The sequence below is a fragment of the Drosophila pseudoobscura genome, chromosome 2, assembly GCF_009870125.1.
Source record: "Drosophila pseudoobscura strain MV-25-SWS-2005 chromosome 2, UCI_Dpse_MV25, whole genome shotgun sequence".
In the NCBI taxonomy this organism is placed as follows: Eukaryota; Metazoa; Arthropoda; class Insecta; order Diptera; family Drosophilidae; genus Drosophila; species Drosophila pseudoobscura.
In genome coordinates this window covers 21,875,952-21,897,883 of record NC_046679.1, presented here as the reverse complement: position 1 = coordinate 21,897,883, position 21,932 = coordinate 21,875,952, and the positions used below count along the sequence as shown (strand labels likewise).

Here is a 21,932-nt window from a genome sequence, read left to right as displayed (position 1 = left end):
AAATGAGCATGGGCAAAATAATTGCAGATTGAGAACAGGCCTCTTTTATCTAATATAAGCACAAATTTGAAATAAAACAATTGAAATTCAATTCGTGCTGCACAGTTTAGCTTTTTTTTCTGGCTATTTTCAAAGTTGATTGCTAGAAAATTGCTACACCTGCACAGATCTGGCAACGCCAAACGCGCCGTCTGCTGCTGCTGGTGTTTGGATTTTCTTTTAATTGTTGTTTACGCAGAAATTGTCCACAAAAATGGATGTGGAGAAGATTTGCCTGACCTGCTTGAGTCTGACTGGGCCGTTTCTATCCATTTATGAGGGCGGAGTAGGCAGCTGCCTGGCCGATATGCTCAAGCAGTTCACCAAAACGAAGGTACGCGAAGACGTCGGACGATAAAAACAAAACCGCAACAATCCTAATCCTTCCATTTGATAGCCGCGCCCCGAGGATAATCTGCCCAAACGGGTCTGCCTGAGCTGCCTGAGTGAAATAAACCACTGCTACACGTTTAAGATCAAGTGCGAAAACTCCAGTCGAACCCTTCGCCAGCTGCTGCCAAATGCCCTGCCGGAGGAGCCCGATTTCGCCCCCACAAAGTTTGTGGACTCAGCCGAGAAGGCCGTACAGACCACCGAACCCTGTGCCCCGACAACCGCCACAACTGGAGTGCAGACCACGTCTGTTCCCACCACAGATGCCGCACAGAATACCAGTCTAGATAAGTCTAGCTCTGCCCCCGAAGAGGAGGATACAGAAGAAGACGGCGAAGAGTGTGAGGTTTTTGACTACGAGCTACCCGTAGAGGCTGCGGAAAAGGAGGAAAATGAAAAAGATACCACTGTGTATAAACTCGAGCCCGAGACCCAGAAGATAACAGAATGTAATATAGCCCTATTCGAGGCCCCCGACAGCGATACAGAGACACCCGAACCCGCACAGACTTCCAAACCGCAGATGAGGACACGAAAAAGTGTCGCCAAACTGCTTCTTCAGCAGCAGGAGCAGGTAAAGCAGTCACCCAAGCGGGAACTAGAAGACTCAGAGACAGAGGCAAAATCTCTGCCAACACTGGCCAAGAGAACCTCACGACGTCGCCAGGCCGAAAAACAAACTGAAGATCAATCCACAGCAGAAATGGTGGCACCGCTCCCAAAACTGATCAAGGTCAGCATCACCCATGGAGAAATAATGGATCTAAAGTATCAGTGTGATCGCTGCAATGCTGGCTTTGCCTTGGAGAAATCCCTGATGATACATCGGCGACAGAAGGGGTGCATCAATCGCAATTATCCCTGCAACGAATGCGAGCGAGTGTTCGTTTCCCCCGAGCATCTGGCCGAGCACCAGGCCACCCATGGCACATTCAATTGCCAGGAGTGCGGAATGCTGTACGATTCCAAGGAGCAGCTGGGCAAGCACATGGTGCAGGGCCATAAAAGGAACCTGCGCAATCAGTGCAGTGTTTGTAAGAAGGGTAAGAGATTCCGCTTGAAAAACAGCCCTCAATCCTTTCTGATTGGTTACTTTTTGCAGTGTTTACCATGCTATCAACCCTGCGGGATCACATGCGCATCCACACCGGGGAGAAGCCATTCCTGTGCAACATTTGTGGCAAGAGCTTCACCCAAAATGCCAATCTGCGCCAGCACAAGTTGCGACACTCGGACATCAAGAGCTTCAAGTGCACCGAGTGTCCGCATTCGTTTGTAACCAAAGCGGAGCTTACCTCCCATGCCCGCACCCACACCGGCGTCAAGCCGTTCGAGTGTGAGGTGTGCATGTCCAAGTTTACGACGAGCTGCTCGCTGGCCAAGCACAAGCGGAAACACACCGGCGAGCGACCCTATGCCTGCGACTTGTGTCCCATGCGCTTTACGGCGCTCAATGTGCTCAAGAATCATCGACGTACCCACACGGGCGAGCGTCCCTATGTGTGCCCCTTCTGCTCGAAGACCTTCACACAACGCGGCGATTGCCAGATGCATCAGAAGACCCATCAGGGCGACAAGATCTACATTTGTCCGGTGTGCAGCGAGGAGTTCAAATCAATGCCAGAGATGCGCACACATTTGGCCATACACGAGCAGGAGGACAAGCGCTTAATGCACTTTACGCTGCTCAGCAACAAGGAGAATGGGAATGGGGGGACCCTGGATGATGAGCTCACTGAAGTGACGGATTCGGCATTGATGCTATAAGGGATATAGAAGAAGAATTAGGTTAATATGCACATCACAGAAACGACACTGACACCGACTCCTGATCATTCAGACAAATCATATCCACAGATAGATTTTAAACTATAGGTATCTTTAAGCACATACGTCCACCTCCCTGCGGGAATCTACGAAAAATTAGACATTTTTTGAAGAGCATCTTTTAGTCTTATACGCCTAAAGGTTGGTAAAAATAAAAGAAAGATCCTTAAACATAAATTGCATCTGAATCGTTAATAGAACTGTCCGAACTGCTGCCCCGTCGTCGGCTGCAGGGCTGAGGTGGTGGGTATTTCGGACAGTATGAGGGCGGCGGCACCGCTCGTTACGGGCGGATCGCCCTGGAACCAATTGACCAGCTCATGGTGCGCACTCTGGACACACTTTCGCTGGTCGGCTATCAGGTTCTCCGAGTATTTCACATGATTCGCATAGGCGTCCTTCTCGTGCTGCGCATCCTTGGACATGCGATGCAGATCCTTGAGTATTGCGGAGCCCCAGAGCTGGACATGTATGTCGGGTATCTTGCTGGCCAGCTGCATGGCCGGCGTCACCATGTTCATGCTCTCCTTGGAGTTGCCAATGCTGAGGAACACATGCGAGAGGAGCACCAGCGAGCAGCTTGTCAATCTATTCAGGTCCTCGGCATTGGCCATCTTGAGGGTTTCCCTCAGAAATCGCCTGTAAAGCAGGATAAAGGATTAACAAATGTCTGGCCTGCAGGATTACTCGATCCGGCACTCACTTGGCCTCATGGAAGCTGTTCTTGTGGAAGGCATGCAGCCCCTGGACATAGTAGAAGCCACCCATCAGCGCCTGGCTGCTGTACGTGTGCGTGTTCTCCGTCGAGACGGCATCGAGTATTTGCTTCAGATCCGCGTCCCGCTTGGTCCGCAGATAGATAATGGCCAAATTGAGATTGGCAAAGAGTTTCAGGTCCCGCTCCGTCGTCTCGTTCACACAGACCAGAAACTGTCGTTCGGCGTGCTCAAAGAAACTCGTGGACATCGAATACAACCCGATGAGGCAGTGCAGCTGTGCCGAGTGCCGCTTCAGCAGACTCCGATGTGGGACAGCCAGGCAGACATCCCGGGCGGCCGCTATCTCTCTTATGGCCAGCTCTCGGTTGCCCATTACCATGCGGCACATCACGATATGCTCGAGCAGGATCACCTTGAACACCGACAGGATGGGCTTGTCCTCCTGCATCTTTAGTTTTTCGATCTGTGTCAAAGCTTTCTCCGTGTACTTTTGCGCCTTGTCCATGTACCCGGCCATCATCGAGTGGGACACGGTAACGAGGTAAACGAGTACGTAGAGCTGCTCTTTCGGAAGCCACACAAACATCTCCAGTTGATTGGCTCCAAAGATGGCCTCGTCCGTCGGCCAGTTGGGTGCCATTATCGTTTGTATCGACATCTGGAGCTGCTTAAGGCTGGGCTTGACGGTCTTGACCTGGCCCAGGGCTAGGTAGTAGCAGACCTGCAGGACAAGGAAGAACACTTTCAGATACTCCTTCTGGTGCGGATTAGGTATGTTATTGTCGATTATTTGTCCCGCGGTGTTCAGCAGTGCCAGCACATCGTTCGTTTTCCGCTCTATCATCAGGATCATGGCTCGGGAGAGCAGAAAGAGCACTTTCAGGTACGTGGCCCCCGCCTCTTCCGCAGACTCGGCGCCCACGGCCAGCAATTCGGACGCGAGCGAGTATTCCCGATCGCTGGCATGGATCTGTGAGAGCTGGAGCAGCAGTTTGCAGTGCCAGTAGACGTTGTGTTGTGACAGTTCCACCGCCCGCCGCAACATGGCCTTGGCCGTGTGGGAGCTCTGGTCCGTCTGCAGATGCAGCTGGGCCAAAACCGACGCAGTGTCGAATTTCACATCATCAAAATTCATCAGCGGCTCCGCAATGTTCCAGGCCTTCTCTAGGTGCTGCCTCGCCATGTCTATATTCTTTGTGTACGCCATCAGGATCTGTCCCATTTGTAGGTGCGTTCGCGCTTCCACTTTTGATGGCGGCGTGAATGTGAAGAGCGCTTGCAGGCACTGGATGCACTTCTTCACGTTTGGCGGCTGGGAGGTTCGAAAGTATTCGGCCAGGCCGAGCAGCGATATGTAGCAGGCGTCCTGGGACGCTGCCGCGGTGTTCGTTGTACTCATAGTTTCTAATTTGCTAACAAATTCGGTTTGTTTATCGCCCAATTTTGTTTTGTTGTCAATTTCGCGACAGCGATAGCGGTGGTTGCTTACTAGTGTTGGTAAACTCTACACTTAGGGATGAAAAAAGCGGCAGTCGATAGTTGTGACCGGTGAACAGATCGATATTACGTTTTTTATCGATATGTGCAGCGATGAAATTCTACTACCGGCGACCAGCTATCGCGGACTATATCGAAGGAAGGCCATCACAATTGTGGAATTAAAAAAATGCGCGGGAGTATAGATAATTGTGTCCGCAGGAACCCCAATGTGAAGTGTTACCCTACGCCCAACGCCCTGAGTCCCTACGGGGAACCTCAGGCCTGATACATCAGGCCGTCGCAAACGTATTATTATTAACATAATTAAGGTATCGTACTGAAAATCATTATGGATAAATTTATGCGACATATCTCATTCTTAATAATCATGTGCGTTCAGTACAACTATTGTAAGAAATCACTGATCCCTGATCAAGGTCGCGTACGCATGCATTATGTCTTTAACCAGCAGAGCCAGTTAGAGTAGCAAAACTAGATCATAAAAGTGATTCTCTTCCGATGCTTTGTTTTTACAGTAAATCAGTTAGCAAAGTCTAGTGTCATACGCCCATTATAATCGCAAAGCTCTCAAAACAGCTGAAAACTGCTGGCTATCGATATCAACCAATATATATACACCGAAGCCGCGCTTGGGAAGCTTTTGCATTTTAATAATTAAATTCAATTCAGTTAAAAAACGCAACCGCCACGGACAAGTTTCCGTAAAAATTTCGGTATATAAAATAAGGTACATTATATTACTGAATTGTTATTCATCGGTAGTTATAGTACCAATATTTGTGTTAGAAAGATTGAACCCAGCGCGAGTCTTTGCCTTTTTTAGTATAGTTTCGCAATTTTAATCAGCATATCTATATGCCTCAGTGCCCTGTGTGTCTGTATACGCGTATATTAATGTAATTGAATGTACATACATATTTGTCGCCCGCAATTTAAATGAGGCAATGAATTGCGCTATTTCGTATTTATAATAATTTTTTGGATTTTTTCCGCGGAGTTTCCAATGAAGCAGCGTTTCAATTGGAATTGTTATCAGCATTGATTTTAAATGGTCTTAAATGAGATCAATCGGAGGTCAGTTTCAAGGAATCGCGAAGAATTCCAGGAAGGTGACACAAGAGTTCACAGAAATTCGCAAGAATAAAAAAACTAAACAAGAAATATAGCAATTCCAATGAAACAATAAAGATCTATTTAAAGCCAAGTTCAGTGCAGCTTTTTAAGCTGACAGCCTGAGAGTCTTCCCCTACGAGTATTCATAATAAATTGTTGTTCAATAATTGGGATTTTCCCAAAAACCCGTCTCGTCTCCCACTTCAACTACAAGTGGGTGCAGATCGCAAGAGCTTCAATGGCGGCGGCGCAGGCGCGCATCACGCAAACAATACGTCAATATACTCGTACAGTAAAAATACAAACAGCAGAAAAACCAATTACAAAATCGCCAATACTCGTACAGGGTCAACAATGAGCATACACGCGCTAAAATACGGGTGTATAGCGCCGACCATTTATTTGTCCCGTCATGAATCACGTTGTGTCGGCGGAGTCTCTTCGATCTCCGTAGGGCCTCTGTCTCTGTATCTGGCTCTGCTCTGAATCTGCAACCGGTTACTGGAAATGTTAATTTTGGGTTTTTTATTTTAAATACAAAAGCCATTTTCATTGCTTTGCTGCAATCACGCAATCGTTAGCGACATCGTCACCGCTCAGCTGGTACAAAAGCTGCAGCCTGGCGCTTAAATTTATGGCTAAACGGAACAGCGCCAGCTTTGCCAGCAACAATATTTTACGCACTATTGCTCTGGGGTATACATATATGTATGTATATAGTTTTTGTTGGGTCAATATGTAATCTAAGCCCACTGGCAATAGCAATGACAATACAAAAGAGATACTAAATTCCGAAGGGAGACCACATAAAAGATATCTTCAAGCCTAGTCTAGCCAGTACTTAAGCTTTTTCTCTCTCTCTCTCTAGCTGTTGCTCTTTTATGCTCGCTTCGGTGCATGCACAAAGCAACGGTTCATTATGTATGACAGCAACAACAACAGCAACAGCCATATAGTTGCGAATTTCCAGTGCAGGGGGACATGGGAGATGGGGGAAACTTTCACTTTTGTTCGGCCTGCAGAGAGATGTTGCAATTGTCAGTCGCTTAAAGATAAATACCTATCTACTTATAACTGTACGCAGTGGGAAAGCTTTGCTTTGGAGTGAATCATCCGGCCGATTCGGCTTAAATGAGTGTTGTTACGCTTGCCAGCAGGGCTGCCACCCACTTTGATTTATTTGGAAAACCCAAATTGAACCTTATTACTGCCATAATCTATGGCTTTTCAGGGGAAACTATTCATGAGTCTAAGGTGATAAGAAATTCGGTGATCTGTTTTTAGGGAGAATTATATGTCAACTCTGCCTGGAACCTGCATAAATTTAGCCACTTTGAGTGCTCTCCAGTCAGTCTCTCTAATCACGTCGTCGGAACATAAATTGTCAAGCAAACAAAATCTTGAGCTCCAGTCACGTAGGGGCAACAGATAACGCCCGAGCGCTGAATATTAGACCCGCCCACAGTTCAAGGTCACTAATTAATAGGCCTTCCTCTCCTCCTGCCAACCAACAGATACCCCGTAGTAAACAGAATGAAACTCCTTAGCCTGTCCCTGTTTCTGGTGCTGCTCCCGGCCTTCCTCAGCGCCGAGCTATGCAGCGTCAAGCCCGACAACAAATTCCTGGGGAAGCGCCTGAATCTGTACCGCGGTCAGCAGAACTTTGCCGTATCCATGCTGGACGTGATCCGCACGTCCACGCCCAACGACAACGTGTTCTTCTCGCCGTACAGCACCTACCATGCCCTGCTGCTGGCCTACTTTGGGGCCACCGGCGAGACGGAGCAGCAGCTGAGCAGCGTCCTTTACCTGGACTGGGCCGAGTCCAAGGAAATGGTGCGCAGCGCCTACAGCCTGGAGAAGCGGAACCGCGAGACCAGGTCCAGGAAGTCGCCCCTGGAGTTCTCGTCGGCGGATCGCATGTACTTCTGTCAGGAAACGATTCTGGCGAGCTGCCTGGAGACCCGCTTCAGCGACGAAATCGTGAAGCTGGACTTCAAGGGTAAGCCCGAGGAGTCGCGCATTCAGATCAATGACTGGATAGCCTCCGAGACGCACAATCAGATCAAGGACATGCTGGCCCCGGGCGACATCGATGCCCGCACCCAACTGGCTCTGGCCAATGCAGCCTACTTCAAGGGCCAGTGGATCAGCAAGTTTGAGGTTAACAACACCGCCCAGAAGCCGTTCTATACGTCCAGCACGAACGCCTCGTTTGTGCCCATGATGCACCAGAAAGGTACCTTCCTGCATAACGTGGATGAGCAGCTGCGTGCCCATGTCCTGCAGATGCCCTACCGCACATCTTATAACGAGGCCGAGGAGGATGAGGAGACAAACTCTAACATGTCCATGGTAGTGGTGCTGCCACCCTTCAATAGCGGATCCCTGGAGGACGTACTGTCCCGCCTAAATGCCAAAACCCTGGAGGAGTCCCTCGACAATGCCATGCCACGTGAGATTGAGGTGTCGATACCCAAGTTTGAGTTCGAGCAGCGTCTGGAATTGGTCCCCGTAAGCCACGAACACATGTTGCTCCACGTTTAACTCTACTAATCTGTAAATTTAACCTCTTAGATACTCGCAAAAATGGGAATCACCAAGATATTCGAACCGACTGCCACTTTCCATGACTTCACCGATGGGAGCGTTTCGTTTGGCGATGCCAAGCATGTGGCCAAGATCAAGGTCGATGAGGAGGGCAGCACGGCGGCGGCCGCCACTGTTTTGGTCAGCTACCGCTCGGCCCGACCCATCGAGCCCACCAAGTTCGAGTGCAACCATCCGTTCGTGTTCCTCATCTGGGATCACGCCTCCAAGGCGATCCTGTTCACGGGCATCTATCGCGATCCCAAGACAATAAAACAGTAAATCCGCGATCCTACTTCTCCTTGTTATTTCCTAATTAACCTAAAAAAATTCTGTCTCGACTGTAAATGACGATGTAAACGTTTAATTATATATGTACGATAATAAATTATGCCAATAACAAGTGACGTCATTTTATCGCTCTGAAAAAGGCACCGACCCGATAAGGCCATAAGAAGAGTTGATTCACGAGGGTCATCCCTGCAATCAATATGGCATCCGGAGGTACAGTGACCTTTAAAGAGCCTAGAGATTTTTTATACCCGATACTCAAAATTAATATAGTGTTATATTACTTTTTTGGCGAAAGTGGATGTTTTTAAGGTCCAGAAGGAAGTGTATAGTATATATATTCTTGATCAGCATCAATAGCTGAGTCGATATACCCATGTCTGTCTGTCCGTCTTGTTTGAGCTAGAGCAAACCAATTTTATATCCCCTGTGATATCATGCAGAAACAAGTGTATTCCAAAATTTGTGCATGCACCCTTCCGCAAAAGTAAAAAATTCTGTGGCATCAATAATTTTAAAGATACGAGAATACCCGAAGATTCAAAATGATAAACAATTATAGTTTCTACTATATTTAAGAATTAGGAATAGATGAGATCTCCTGGCTCACTTCCCTGCTACCCGCTTGCTCTAATTTGCTTCTAGAGGCGATCTCTAGCGGAGTGAGCGAGATAAAACAGTCGAAGGTACTTCGTTGGTGGGAAGAGGGATATACGTATAATCGAATGTGCGTTATGGAAACAGCTGGAATTATTATCATTATGTGGAAAAAAGATGGACGGAGTGCAGGAATATAAGCTGTTGAAGACATAAGATTACATATGACTGAATACTGGGTATTGTGCTTTTCCCCCACGTGACTCACGATGTGTTATTGTCTGCGCGGATTCGCAGACTCGAATCGTCTTATCTACGAGTTCAAGCAGATGAGGCATTAAGGGGTTATTCCCTTAATGGCGATTTAAAGACGCGGCTTTTAAGATCCACCCAGTTGCTCATTTCACTCCACCAATTCAAATACCATTTGTACATTTTAGTTTTGCTCAATTTACTAAATTCTTCATACAAAAATCGCATAAATAATCAATTGTACAAAGTTTCATTGTGGGGGTTTTTTAAGTAAACATGCATAGAAGGGAAGGGCTGGTTTTGTTTCAACTTTGAGGAGGAGCCTAGGCAACCTGGTTACACAAGCACGCGTATGTACAATATAATCAACTTTCAACTTTAATACTAAACACATAAATGAACATTCAAATCAATACTAGACAATGGGACATACAGTGAGGCTGGCTATTGGCAAAGGGCAGCCAGGGGCAAAAACGAAATTCATTGTGGGACTAAATTTTTAAATATGTCATGGCCGAGGCGAAAAGCACTGAAGGCACTTTTGTTTTTTCGATTAGGTTAGGTTTTCGGTTAGCAAGCGAATCCAATATTCATTTTAACATTAAGCAATGCCTGGTGCTCCTCGAATAAACAGTGGTCTTAACTATAACTAAATCTTGAATATATATATTTTTTGTGGTGGTCGTCAACGGGCGGCAAATCTCTTTGTTGGTTGTCTACAAGTCATCGGGTGGCATGAGAACAGCGTAGGCAGCGAAGCCAATGAATACGATGCCACCAACAATGGTGACAGTGCGCACAGAGATTTTGGAAGCCACCAGACGACCTCCAATCACAGCCAGGCCAGTGCAGATGCAATGGCCAATAATACCGCCAGCAATTACGCCGTAAACGTCCTGGAATGTGCAAAATGGGATTTAATTAGTATAGAAACTAGCTAAATTAGTTTAGAATATTATAAGCTGTGGGATAGATTTGTTGCTGCATAAAAATGAATACCTTGCTGGCAGCGAGAATAATGGTGGTCAACTGAGAGCGATCACCCCACTCGGCGAGGAAGGTCATCGTAAAGGCCTGGGCCAAGATGCGCCAGGTGAAGTAGCCGGCACCACGTCGCTGCAGCGGACGACGGCGACCACTCTCGGCATCATGGACAAGAGCAGCATTCACATCACGGTCCAGCTACAAGAGAAAATATATACCATTCAGGATTAGGTGGATAAATTATGGGCCGAAAGCCCATAAGAAAATGTCGATGAAAATGTGCGCAAACAAGAGGAATTGCAAATCATAAACATCGAAGGACTTTTTGTCACAGGGAACGAATAATTTTCTGTGGGGGAAAAACCAAAAATGTAATAAGCAAGAAAACGATCACTTCAAGAAAACATGCAAAAAATCCATGAGATGAGTTGGAACACTGTACGGAATGCATGAGAATGAAACAGTGTGGTGCGGGAATGGGTGGACCAAAGTACAGTGACTCCCACAAACCATACTCCAAATCCGACTTAAAATAAAAATTTTTAAAAGTAAATCAATGAACAATGGAACTAATTTCGATTTTCGATGATTGAGGATGGTGATGTGACTGCGAAGGTGTCACTGTATTTCGTGTATGTGTGTTTGAATGTGTCAGTTTTTTGAGGGCAACAAGCATGTGAAACGAATATGAAAATTAAACAACCACAGTAGTTATGGTCGGTTATGGCTTTCATAGTTATATGTTCTTATTATGGTGGCCTAACCCGTGCTTTAAGAGTGCCATTGCCGGTGCCAGCCAGGTCCTCGTCGCCCTTCAAGCTGCCACTCAGACTATGCATGCTCTCGTGTCCGGCCAGGGGAGCACGCGGCTCCAGCGCCACCCCAGTTGCCGGATCAGTCAGATCACCCGCCACGGAGGAGGAGCCGTTCAGATTCAGATTGTTGCGTGGGCTTTCACATTGGGTTTGTTCGGTCTGGTTCGATGATGCCGCCGAGTGCGACGGGCTGCTGCTGTGGAAGGTCTTCAGCTTGAGCTGTTCCACAATGCGATTGCCATCCTTGAGGAACACCTCGGACTCGCGGTAGTCGTCGCCATCATCGTTGCCAGTTTTATCACAGCTATTTTGCTTACTAGTAGAATTGGTGGTGTTATTATTGTTATTGTTGCGTCGCTGACGATGCTGCATGTCGGAGTCGTTGCCGGCTCCCGAGCCGGGGACAATAACAATGGAGTTGCGGCCATGGATGAGAGCCTGCTCGCTGGCATCCTCCTTGTCCGAGTTGCTATTCTTTCGCTTGGTCTCCGTATCCTCGTACTTGCGCGTTGCCTTGCGCAGCAACTAGAGAAATTATCGCATAATTCAGCATTTATTTGTTTTATTTTTTAGGTAGTTTATTGGTTTAGGTTTTCGAATCAGTTTTCAAAATAATTTAAATCGTTTTATATTTTTTTTTTGTTTGAAAGAAAAAATAATTAAAATTTGCATTAGCTTAGATTTGTTTTCAGAAATTTATGTTTGGGTTTTTGATTAATATTCAGGTGGAATTGTCTTCTGGCAAAAAGCTTTTCCATATCAAACGTTTCTTTGTTTTAGTATTTTTTTTTTGTATACAAATTTTTGCAAAAAACTCTTTGGCTGTTGATATGCGGAAGACGTGCAATTAGTCACATATTAGGCTTATGTGTATGTGTGTGGTGTGTTTTTTTTTTTGTAACATAAAACAAATCAGGAAGAAAATAAACAATTTAAAGCCAGAGAAAATGAGAGTTGTGGCAACCCTTGTGCTGTTTCAATGCCAACATTCCGCAACGACGCCAGCTTGTGGATTTTTTAAGGTCGAGAGGTTAATTAAATAATTTGTATTCCCATGCAATTAAGCTATAATTAAAATTATGAGAAAGCTTCGGGGCTCGTGTTGGATTAGTATTTGTAATTGTTCGCGACCCTCGTGTAGAAAATGAGATTGAAATAGCGTACTGAAGTTCAAATTGGATTTTGAATACCAAGGCTAAGGTTTATGAAGTGATCGCTTTGGCCTTGCATTTCGATTGTTTCTGTACAGTATTGCCAGGGCTTAATAATAGAAAACCACATATCAAGCGAGCTATTAACAAAAGCGTAAAGTCAACTTAAAAAAAATAATAAATATAGATATGCCACAAGCAAAAACTACTTGGATATAGTAAGAAGGGAACTACAACATATAACTACTAATAATTAACAATATACAAAATATAGGAAAACAGAACTTACCTCATCTTCGCGCTTACGCAAATCGGTTTGGACCTCTTCGAGCTCCTCTTGAGCATCGGTTGGTTTCATCTTGTAGCCATCGTACAGCATTTTCAAGCCGAATATTAAAAATAATGCAGTTGAGATATAATACGTATAAATCTGTAGAGAAACAAAGAGCTTAGGGTTACAGTCCTATTCCGAAAGAAATGGAAACCTACCTTAGGAATAAAGTTCGCTGCCATGCCAAATACGCATGAGAGTACCGTCATAAGGGCCAAGGCGGCAATAGCACCGCCAAAGACAATCAAACGGGGATGGCGCATGGCCATTATGGCAGCAATAAAGAATGTCTTATCGCCTAGTTCTGTTAAAAGTATAACAGATATCGATGCTGTGAACGCATCGATAAAATTCCCCTTGCCCTTGGCCTGCCGATGATCCGTATCTGTGGGTTTATCTGGTAATTCATTTAGGTCCGTTGCTCTGTTCCCAACCAATTGATCCTCCACCACGCCCTGTAAAAATATCAGAGAAATAAGATAAAGAAATCGAATCGGCCGTATGGTCAATGGACTTACGCTCTGTATTCCCGATTGTACGGCCACATTGTCTTCGTTTTCATGCTGAAATTCTGCCGCACATATCGTCGAGAATGTGAGGATTACCATCAGGGCCAGCGCCATGTGCCATTTGGCGGAACGCTTCAGGTATACATTGTTTCTGGTGGTTTGCCAGAAGTAGGATTGATTTTGTGACATCTTGGTGCTGTCTGTGCTGTATCCGCTCTTTAAGCCAGCCTCATGCAAATGGTATTCGTATTCTTCTTCTCTGGGTTATCCGTGGTAACGATATGACGTGTCCGTTTCGTGTGACCGACTGCAAAGAAATGAAGTCAGAATCGGTTCGCTAATCAGGCAAAAAGTGTTCTCCAGCGGCTTTATTTGTATATGGCAAACACAGAAAATTGCCTGTGTGCATGTCTGTGTTTGGCCAAGTAAAATCTGAGCTCGATAGCAGGCGAATGTCAGGCCGGCCAGAGATAAGGCCAGGCTGCCTCGTACTGTGACAAGTGTAGCTGCTTCCACAGGCAGGCAGAGACTCCTATTAGGTAATTAAGAACTCTATAACATAAGATCTGCTATGATCCGGCCGCTCGACAGACCATTCAATACGTCAGAGGTACAGGCAACGGCAGCGGCACTTCAACCATCGATTAGATAATGTTTTCGGGGGATATTCGTTCACTCAGAATACGTAATACTCTGCGGGGAATCTACTCTTTTTATATCTTTGGCATATCTCTCTGGGATGTTGGAGCCACAAATATTTAGGTTTGTCTTTTATTATCTTTTTCTTTTAAATTAACCTCCACGCGGAAGGTCTAAACAAATATGATATTCTAACCGAAAAGGTGGATACTGGGCGTGCAAGTTTATTTATTATTTTATTTATTTCAATTTATATTTCTACAAATATTTTGGAAGCCAAATTTTCTTGAAAATAAAGAAAGAAATATTCGGAAGAATCGTTTAGTCGGGACAATTTTTAATCAATTAATTTCTTGTATTTTCAATTGAAGAGCCCTCTAGAGATAGGGTATAAATACGTGACCGACAACAGTTTCACAAAAAATGTGATTGCTATCTACTTATGTATGTATACAAAAGTGTAAATTCATGATTTTATTCTTTCATGCTACAGTTTTCCATATTCAGCATAGTTTCAGTCTCATTACAATGGGAAATTAGGCATTGGTACTGTTATCTGGTTTTCATTTCAGAGATAATTCTAACAATTATTTGACAGAATCATGACTAAGATTTTCTTTCATATCCTGAAGTATATATTTGCTATAAGTAAACCCCACAAACAGAGGGGAGTTTATTTTATTTAATATCCGTATGATATGAGCAATTCTTGTTTACAAAAGAGTCTGGGCGGGGGAATCTTTTCTGTGAGGTTCCACAGTCATGGGCTTCCCATTTGCTTATCATAAATCATCCATTCTGTTCTTTTTACGCGTCATCTTTCTGTGTTAATGATAATTTCTGATCTTATACTTTTTCAGCGGGTATTATGGTTATATATTTTTGATCAGCATCACCACCTTTCCTTTCGTGTGTATTAAAATCAGACGAATATTCCGTATTTCTGACAAAAAGATGCATGAAACGGCAAGGGTACTTCTCATAATACTCCTACGTCACAGAGCACTTGGAGGAGGAAAAAGTGGATATTTATGTGTTCAATAAGAGATTAACGAGTTTGGAGTGGTTTTTAAGACGCAAAAGGTCTGAGGATGCCCGCCCATAGAGGGAGAGCTTTCGTTATGCAAACACATGCCTGTTCTTCTTTCCACATAGAACTTGACTACTACGTATATACATATGTACACATATATATATATACATATATATGTATATACATACATATGTACGTAAGGCGGTTACGTCGGACAACGACACTCTTAATGAACAGAACGCAAGTGGGCACTGATAAGACATACGATACAGTAGCCTGTTGTCGGGGGCGGGCGGCTTTACACCAGTTAGATGAACTTGCACAAACAACGTCCGGGGAGACAGGGGTAATAATAATTAGCTAATACATATATTTCCAGTTCTATTAAACTGAATTCAAAATACAAACAACACACAGAAAGACAAACCAGACACAGACGGACGACACTCGCTGATTGCTCTCTCCGCAAAAAAAAGAATCAAAACGGGTCGGGAAACTGTACAGATAAATCAATTGAATGATTAGAATTTGCTGCTCAAACTGAAATATTAATATTCATTTATGGGCCGTACGTTCGCGTGTTGTAATGCTCAATGCTCTTTCTTTTTCGAATGGCTTGGCATTGATTTCTATTTCCCCCTTCTATTTTTTCTCTTGCGAATTTTCTATTTTCGTGATCAACCTACCGCCCACCGTCCACCGTTCGCTTGTACTGACTACTTGGCTGTAGCAAAATTCTACCATTCCTTTAATTTACTCCATTACAACCTTATAGTCACAAGGTCAGGCGTCGTATAATTAAGCCTAGTCAATCATTAAAACTGCAACATTTAGTAGCAGTATTGTTATCATTGCGTTTCTATTGGCACTTTAATTGGCTTTAGCTGTTTTAAAGCCAAATCTAGCCATTTCTGTTTCAAGCGTTGGCATCACTATCACTAAAGACAAACACTTTGCCGCTGACGCAGACAATTTGATATTCATTTAAAATGCAATTAAAACGCGAAAATCACTTGTCACAGTTAAAAAAGGCCCGTTTTGGCGCTAATCAAATTATAGGTAATTGTAACTATAATTAGATTAGTCGCATTTGCTGGAGTTGCAAAAAAAAAAACACGTCTTTACCTTTTTCGATTCTAAAATGTGTGCTGACTTATTACATTTACAAGGCAAATACACGGTAACTACACATTTGCTACATAATGGGAGGAAAAAGAGGGTATGGACAAGAAACAACACGGCCAGAAAACGCAACGCTTGCAAGGTAAAATCCACCCCCTTTGCCTAATATATCTTGATACCCCTTTCTATTGGCCATTCAAAATTACGACTCATTTTTGCGTTGTAGGAGAGTGCTGATCAATAAAATATAAGGTCGGACCGTCAAAGACTCAATTTCGACGTCAAGATATAAAGAAGAGAATAATATATAGCCCCGTAATTCGCCAGAAATAAATCTTTTAAATCGTTATCGATGTGACAGTGTGGAGTATACAGTTGAAACAGCTGTTCGCGCCATACATAGAGATGAGTAGATCCTGCGATATATTTTGCGCTTGAATATTAGACCATTCGAAAATATTTAAGATGTGTAAATTTGGTTTATTTTATTGAAAATTACTTAGTTAATCTCTCTGGATTGAGGTCAGTTTATTTTGTATATGTATGTTAAAATTAAATATATAAGAAATTTCGCGCCCATCGTGATTCGATATTTGCCACCGTTAGACAGCTGTTGCTCATCTCTAATGCCTATAGAATCCTGACGGGGAATTGATTTTGAAAGGAGCGTGCTTCCGATAAAGCAAGCAATGATATGACAGTGCCAAGATGTCGATATCTAAATTATTCGTAAAAGTATTCAATGAAAATATCTTCGAGCAGCTGGAGCAGGAGAATCCCTATTCAGACCTGGACGATGACTTGGAAGGAGCCAATTGTTCCACGGTGGCGGACCCGAAGCCGCTCAAGATGGACGAGTGGTCCGTTTCAAAGTAAGTGGTTGTTTGAATATGAAAGTCTAAAGCCCAGCTGATCTCTGTGTCTTTTTGTGAAGGCAAATGAGCATCGTGAAGACATGGTTGGACGACAAATTTCAGCAAATACAAACCGACAGCAACGAGGAAATTCGTCGCTTATATACGGAGACAGAGTCCCGTATTGGGCCCGATTTGACCATATTCGATGTGGACTACACCACCACAGTGCGCGTATCCTCGGACAGGCTGGCCTTGCGCTCCCAAGGTAGTTTCAATACAGTGCGAACAAATTGTTGCGTTTATGGCGGCCGTTGGATGTATGAGGTAATCTCTATTTACGGGTTAAAGGGCTGGCCATCGGTCAATGACACATGCGAAGCCGGAGTGTGAGTTGCACGTGCGCACGTACTGAGAACTTGACCTTTTTTTAGGTTCAACTTCACACCAAGGGAGTCATGCAGATGGGCTGGGCCTCCAGCACTTGTCAGTTCAATGAAAATAGCGGTGTTGGGGATACCAAATTGAGCTACGGCTATGATGGCAGCAAACAGCAGATCTGGCATATATCCACTAAAAAGTATGACCTTTTTTTTAAAACTGGAATACTGATGTTTAGTAACGTCTCTCCCTTTTAGATACGGCGACAAATGGCAGATTGGGGACATTATTGGTGTGACCCTCGATGTGGATAATGAGCTCATTGAGTACTATCGCAATGGGCGCTCGATGGGCGTGGCCTTCAATAAGCTGGAGAAGGGTCCGGGCATTACCTTCTATGCAGCCATCTCTCTGGGGTACACCCAGGGGATTCAGGCGAACTTCGGCAATCGTCCGTTCATGTATCCAGTACCAGGATTTCTGCCTCTGATGGCTCGGCCCATACTCAAGCTTCGACGCGCCAATCTGCTGATGAACTACATCACAAACCTTTCTGGCATTTTCTCCAAATACAATTCTCAGTACAAGGGCTCCGCCAACCAGAGCGAAGCTCGAGTGTCTACCAAGAAGACAGTTTACTGTATCTTTGCCACCCTGTTGATTGAAAGATTTACGAACGAGATCTTCGACCCGTATATCATTGAAGATGTGCTGCTGGCAAGGATTTCGAGCATGACCAGTCTCACAGCAGAGAAGGAGAATCCGCACAGTGTGCTGCAGGGTATGCTATCGCTCTTTTGGAACTTCATGGAGGGCGACGAAATAAAGTTTGTGCTGCGCAAGATGGTGAATGCCCTGCTGGCCACCTATACGCACACGATACAAGGCCTGGACTATGAGAAGCATCGTCAGGCGCTGAGCGTGTTGCATTGTCTGTGCCTGCATGAGCCGACAAGGAAATTTTTGCTGGAGGGAAAATTATTTAAGAAGCATTGGTGAGCAGGATGACTATTCATATCCAACATAAAGCTATGATAAATGCCATTTTCCCAATTCCAGCATCGCATTCTTTCTATACATCCATCCACTGGAGTTCTACATTATGGAAGAGCTGCTGCCCGACCACTTGGCCTGGACGGAAGGCATTGACGGGCCCAAGGACAAGTATCTCAACGCTGTGGAAAAGGTGCGCAAGTTGACGGAGCCACTTTACGCGGCTCAAAAAGATTTCCTGAGTACGCTGATGATAAATAAAGATGGCTCTGCGCTAGGTTCCTCCAGTCGTACAATATTTCTGTCCAAGTTGCGTCGCTATGTGATCGATCTTAGTATGGAGCAGAGGGTACGATTCATAATCTCTATTCTAAATGTAGACAACTTATACTTGAATTTACTTTTCCATTTGGGGCAGCCCTTCCATGCTTTCTTTTTCATGCAGTCGAGCATTCAGCATCCCTTGGACGCTCCGGTGGCATTGGCCTTTGTCTGCATCCTGATCGATCAGGCTCGCAGTATGTTTAGGGAGGAGCTGCCCGGCATGAATGTGGAGGTGAAAAGCGACTACTTTTTCGATGGAACTTTCGACTACATGCACTTTGATCGTGTGGGCGGCGTCCTATCGCATTTGCGCAAAGTTCACAGGCCCGACATAGATGCTCGTTTGGGATCGGTTCGCACACAGCAGATCTACGATGAGGATCGAAACAATTTGCGGAGCAACCCAATGGGTAGGTGTTAGCCTTAATCTATGTATGGGAATGGGATGCCTCTATCCTAATGCTGTTTCTCTTTAAAGATGCTCTTTACCTGCTGGGTGAGAATGGGAACGACGTGGCGGTTATTGCACACACGCAGGGCGGCAACACCACCTTTACGCAATTTCTCAGTCCGCGAGGTAACCAGGGCGCAGAAGCACCGCCAGGCAATGTCGATATAGAAGCCAGTCTCTGCGATCTCTTGGATCTTTGCATCATGTTCTACTACTCGGCGGGGCACAAGTATATTGTGAAAATAGCTTCTGTAAGGGATGAGATTGCTGCACTGAACGATGTACTCAAGGAAACGAAATACTACCGCGAGGACATCGAACGCAAGCTGCTGGCTCTCGAGCAGCATGCCAATGTCTGCATGAACGATGCACATCAGCATGTAATGGGAGAATTGCGTTCCAAATTCGGTCAGCGTCAAAACGTTTTTGCGGTGAGTTTAACAAAGAGAAAGGACTGCAAAGGATTTATCCATGTTTTATTATCTGGCAGACCCGTTCTATATCGCTGTCCAGAAAGCAGCTCTGGCTTCGTGGCGTGGCCTTAAATAATCACAGGCGTTCCCTGCTTATCTGGATGCTGGAGCGTATGATACGCACCCTGACGGTGAGCTCGTTAGAATTCCATCGATACATTGACTATATTACCCTTCCCTAAAGAGTGCCTCAAACACGGGTCCATTATTCTCCTTCGTACCCGAGGTGTATGTGAATACCTTACCTATTCTGCTTGACGCTGTAATGGACTTTAGCCATCACGATATGAAAGCCCAGTTCGAGGCGACGGATTCCGACTGCGCCGTCATTTCAGCAGCGGAATTTTTGGGCGTCCATTCGGCAGACCCGCGTATTGTGCTTGCTTCCTGCAAGGACTCGCTGCTTCAAGCCCTGGGCACACTCACCTGCCACAAATCCGGGGTGCGAGCCCTGGAACGATCCTCCCGCAGGTCCCAAGTGGCTCTGGTGCGTGCCCTACTGCGTCCGTACGAGAATCGGGCGTGGGGCCAGAGCAACTGGCTGTTGCTGCGCTTCTGGATGGGCGAGGGCTATGGGTACAAGGACGCCCGCCAGCCTTGTGTCTGGCAAGGCGGTACGCAACCGCTGCATATGGGTCTGTGCCGCAGTCGATCAAGGAACGAGACGCACACTGGACTGCTCCATAATATAGCACCCGCAAATCCATCAAAGTATTTCCAGCGCTTAATTGGCTCCAAACTGATTGAGGATGAACCATTTGCCACCAGTTTTCTCAACTCGGTGCTGAGTCAACTGAATTGGGCCTTCTCGGAATTCATACTGTTGCTGCAGGAGGTAGGCTACAGAGAACATATAGTAAATAATAGTCGCTCATTCTTTTCCCTAATAGATCCAAAACACTGCCCAGCGCCAGGAGAATACACTGTTCGAGCCCAAACAGCTCAAGATCTGCTCCATGTGCTTCGAACTGACAGTGTCATTGATGCGGTGTCTGGAGATGATCATCACCGTGTCGCCTGAAATCGTTACAGATCCCTCACGTCCGAATAGCGATCTTCTGTTGAATCGAATCTGCCAGTTAATCAGTCAGGTGCTATCTCGGGTCACCGTGCCGCCCGGCTGCTTCCAATTTGTGGTTGACATGTGTTCGGCCGACCTCAATGCGGTCACACACTACCCCATTATTACAGCCGCCTTGGGCATACTGTTAGCCCTCATGCGCAGCGAGATGGACATGGATATAACACCGCAAAAAGTTACGCGAATATCGCGCGCTTTCCTCACCGATCCGAGCTTCCAATTTGCCACGCTGGAGTTCGCCTTGGGTGAGATACGTACGCCTCTGCTGGAACAGAAGAATATACCGCGTGGGAACTTTGATCCGTCCGCCAGGCCGCACATTGATCCGCTCACCAACGATGTGAGGGTGCCGTTTCCCAACAACTCAAAGCGCATTCGGGCCGATCCGCCCATCATTAAGTTTGCGCTGTCGGATTGTGAGTAAATCGATTCTAAAAGCTGCCAAATCTTGAACCATTTTTCCACACAGTTCCCACTCACGTGAACTCGGAGGAAATTGAAAATATCCGGCGGCTCATTGAGGGTCTGCGCATGAAGCAGACTCTGCTATCGGACATAACACTACCTTCGGAGGATTCGTTGTGTCCCATCTGCTGCGCCAAGCCCATCACGGCAGTATTCACGCCCTGCAGGCACCAGTCCTGCAGCGATTGCATCATGCAGCACCTGATGAACTCCAAGGTGTGTTTCTATTGCAAGACCACCATTCAGACGATTGAAACTTTGGATGGCACGCTCATCTATTCCAACGACGAGGGCGTTCAATCGCCCCTGACCGAGGCGGCCTAAGACCCAGGCCCCAAAACCCACCGATGTTAAACCAAAGACACTCCTCTTGAAAACCCAACCAAGTCTAGTCACTGTTAAAAGACAACCTGCTGCGCTAAAAGTGTAGATAAACATACTATATGCATATATGTATAATCCATAAAGATATTCGTTCAGTTAAATTATTATTTGGCTTGTATGCTTACGAAAAATTAGTTAAGATGTGATATGCCAAAAAGGCAATGTAAAGAGAAAAGAACAATTAATTGAAAGTAAACTAAGTAGCACAAAATACTGCATTATGATCTCCGTTTGCCTGATTCCATAGCCCATGTAAAATAAGTATATCTATACCGATTTCCAACTGTCAGATCTGCATTTTTATCAGAGCATATCCTTGCTCAAAGACTATTTAAAAATAATATTCAATGTCTATGCATTTAAATGGAACATTTTTAATGATCTCCCACTTTAAAAACGGAATCTATAAAAAAATAAAATCTAAAAAATGTTTAATGTTATCAAAAGTAATCTATGCATTTAAATGTAAAATGTTATTAAAGTACAATATGCTTAAAAGATCTCCTAGAAAGCGAATCTCAATATAAATATTATGCAACAGAACTTAATCTAAAATAGTTAAAGTTTTTAAATAATATGTTTTCTGGTATATTAATAAGCTTAACCCAAATTGTTTTTAAAT

The 21,932-nt window shown here is 45.0% G+C and overlaps 5 protein-coding genes and 1 long non-coding RNA gene across 10 annotated transcripts; 3 read left to right on the top strand and 3 right to left on the bottom strand.

Moving 5' to 3' along the window:
• The first annotated feature begins 149 nt into the window (after nt 1–149).
• LOC4802412 (zinc finger protein 436) lies at nt 150–2,436 on the top strand. The gene is made up of 3 exons (XM_001359298.4): nt 150–373; nt 437–1,475; nt 1,535–2,436. The coding sequence occupies exons 1-3, from the start codon at nt 254–256 to the stop codon at nt 2,197–2,199; spliced, it is 1,824 nt and encodes a 607-aa protein (XP_001359335.2). The 5' UTR covers nt 150–253; the 3' UTR covers nt 2,200–2,436.
• Mau2 (Mau2 sister chromatid cohesion factor) lies at nt 2,363–4,507 on the bottom strand. Its single transcript, XM_001359297.5, has 2 exons — nt 2,963–4,507; nt 2,363–2,898 (listed from the first exon to the last, which is right to left on the bottom strand). The coding sequence occupies exons 1-2, from the start codon at nt 4,375–4,377 to the stop codon at nt 2,451–2,453; spliced, it is 1,863 nt and encodes a 620-aa protein (XP_001359334.2). The 5' UTR covers nt 4,378–4,507; the 3' UTR covers nt 2,363–2,450.
• Nucleotides 4,508–5,067: 560 nt separating this feature from the next.
• On the top strand, nt 5,068–8,587 carry Spn88Ea (Serpin 88Ea). The gene is made up of 3 exons (XM_001359296.5): nt 5,068–5,205; nt 7,106–8,105; nt 8,169–8,587. Exons 2-3 carry the CDS (start codon nt 7,125–7,127, stop codon nt 8,460–8,462), a joined length of 1,275 nt encoding a protein of 424 aa, XP_001359333.2. The 5' UTR covers nt 5,068–5,205; nt 7,106–7,124; the 3' UTR covers nt 8,463–8,587.
• On the bottom strand, nt 5,738–7,110 carry LOC26532808 (uncharacterized). Its single transcript, XR_001451830.2, has 2 exons — nt 6,672–7,110; nt 5,738–6,607 (listed from the first exon to the last, which is right to left on the bottom strand). It is a non-coding gene; the product is annotated as an uncharacterized lncRNA (long non-coding RNA).
• A 911-nt stretch (nt 8,588–9,498) lies between the features above and the next one.
• LOC6897593 (transmembrane protein 165) lies at nt 9,499–16,058 on the bottom strand. 5 transcript variants are annotated; one of them, XM_015182296.2, is made up of 7 exons: nt 15,908–16,058; nt 13,120–13,417; nt 12,760–13,056; nt 12,560–12,700; nt 11,069–11,644; nt 10,320–10,502; nt 9,499–10,216 (listed from the first exon to the last, which is right to left on the bottom strand). In XM_015182296.2, the coding sequence occupies exons 2-7, from the start codon at nt 13,297–13,299 to the stop codon at nt 10,037–10,039; spliced, it is 1,557 nt and encodes a 518-aa protein (XP_015037782.2). In that variant the 5' UTR covers nt 13,300–13,417; nt 15,908–16,058; the 3' UTR covers nt 9,499–10,036. The 5 variants fall into 5 exon arrangements, with proteins under 5 accessions (XP_015037782.2, XP_033232933.1, XP_015037781.2 ...); XM_033377042.1 differs by lacking the exon at nt 15,908–16,058 and adding an exon at nt 15,551–15,690; XM_015182295.2 differs by lacking the exon at nt 15,908–16,058 and adding an exon at nt 15,469–15,491.
• Nucleotides 16,059–16,526: 468 nt separating this feature from the next.
• On the top strand, nt 16,527–21,523 carry Kpc1 (Kip1 ubiquitination-promoting complex subunit 1). The gene is made up of 11 exons (XM_001359293.4): nt 16,527–16,776; nt 16,839–17,085; nt 17,193–17,338; nt 17,397–18,134; nt 18,199–18,481; nt 18,551–18,866; nt 18,935–19,338; nt 19,398–19,511; nt 19,565–20,215; nt 20,271–20,877; nt 20,931–21,523. Exons 1-11 carry the CDS (start codon nt 16,613–16,615, stop codon nt 21,248–21,250), a joined length of 3,990 nt encoding a protein of 1,329 aa, XP_001359330.3. The 5' UTR covers nt 16,527–16,612; the 3' UTR covers nt 21,251–21,523.
• Nucleotides 21,524–21,932: the final 409 nt, after the last annotated feature.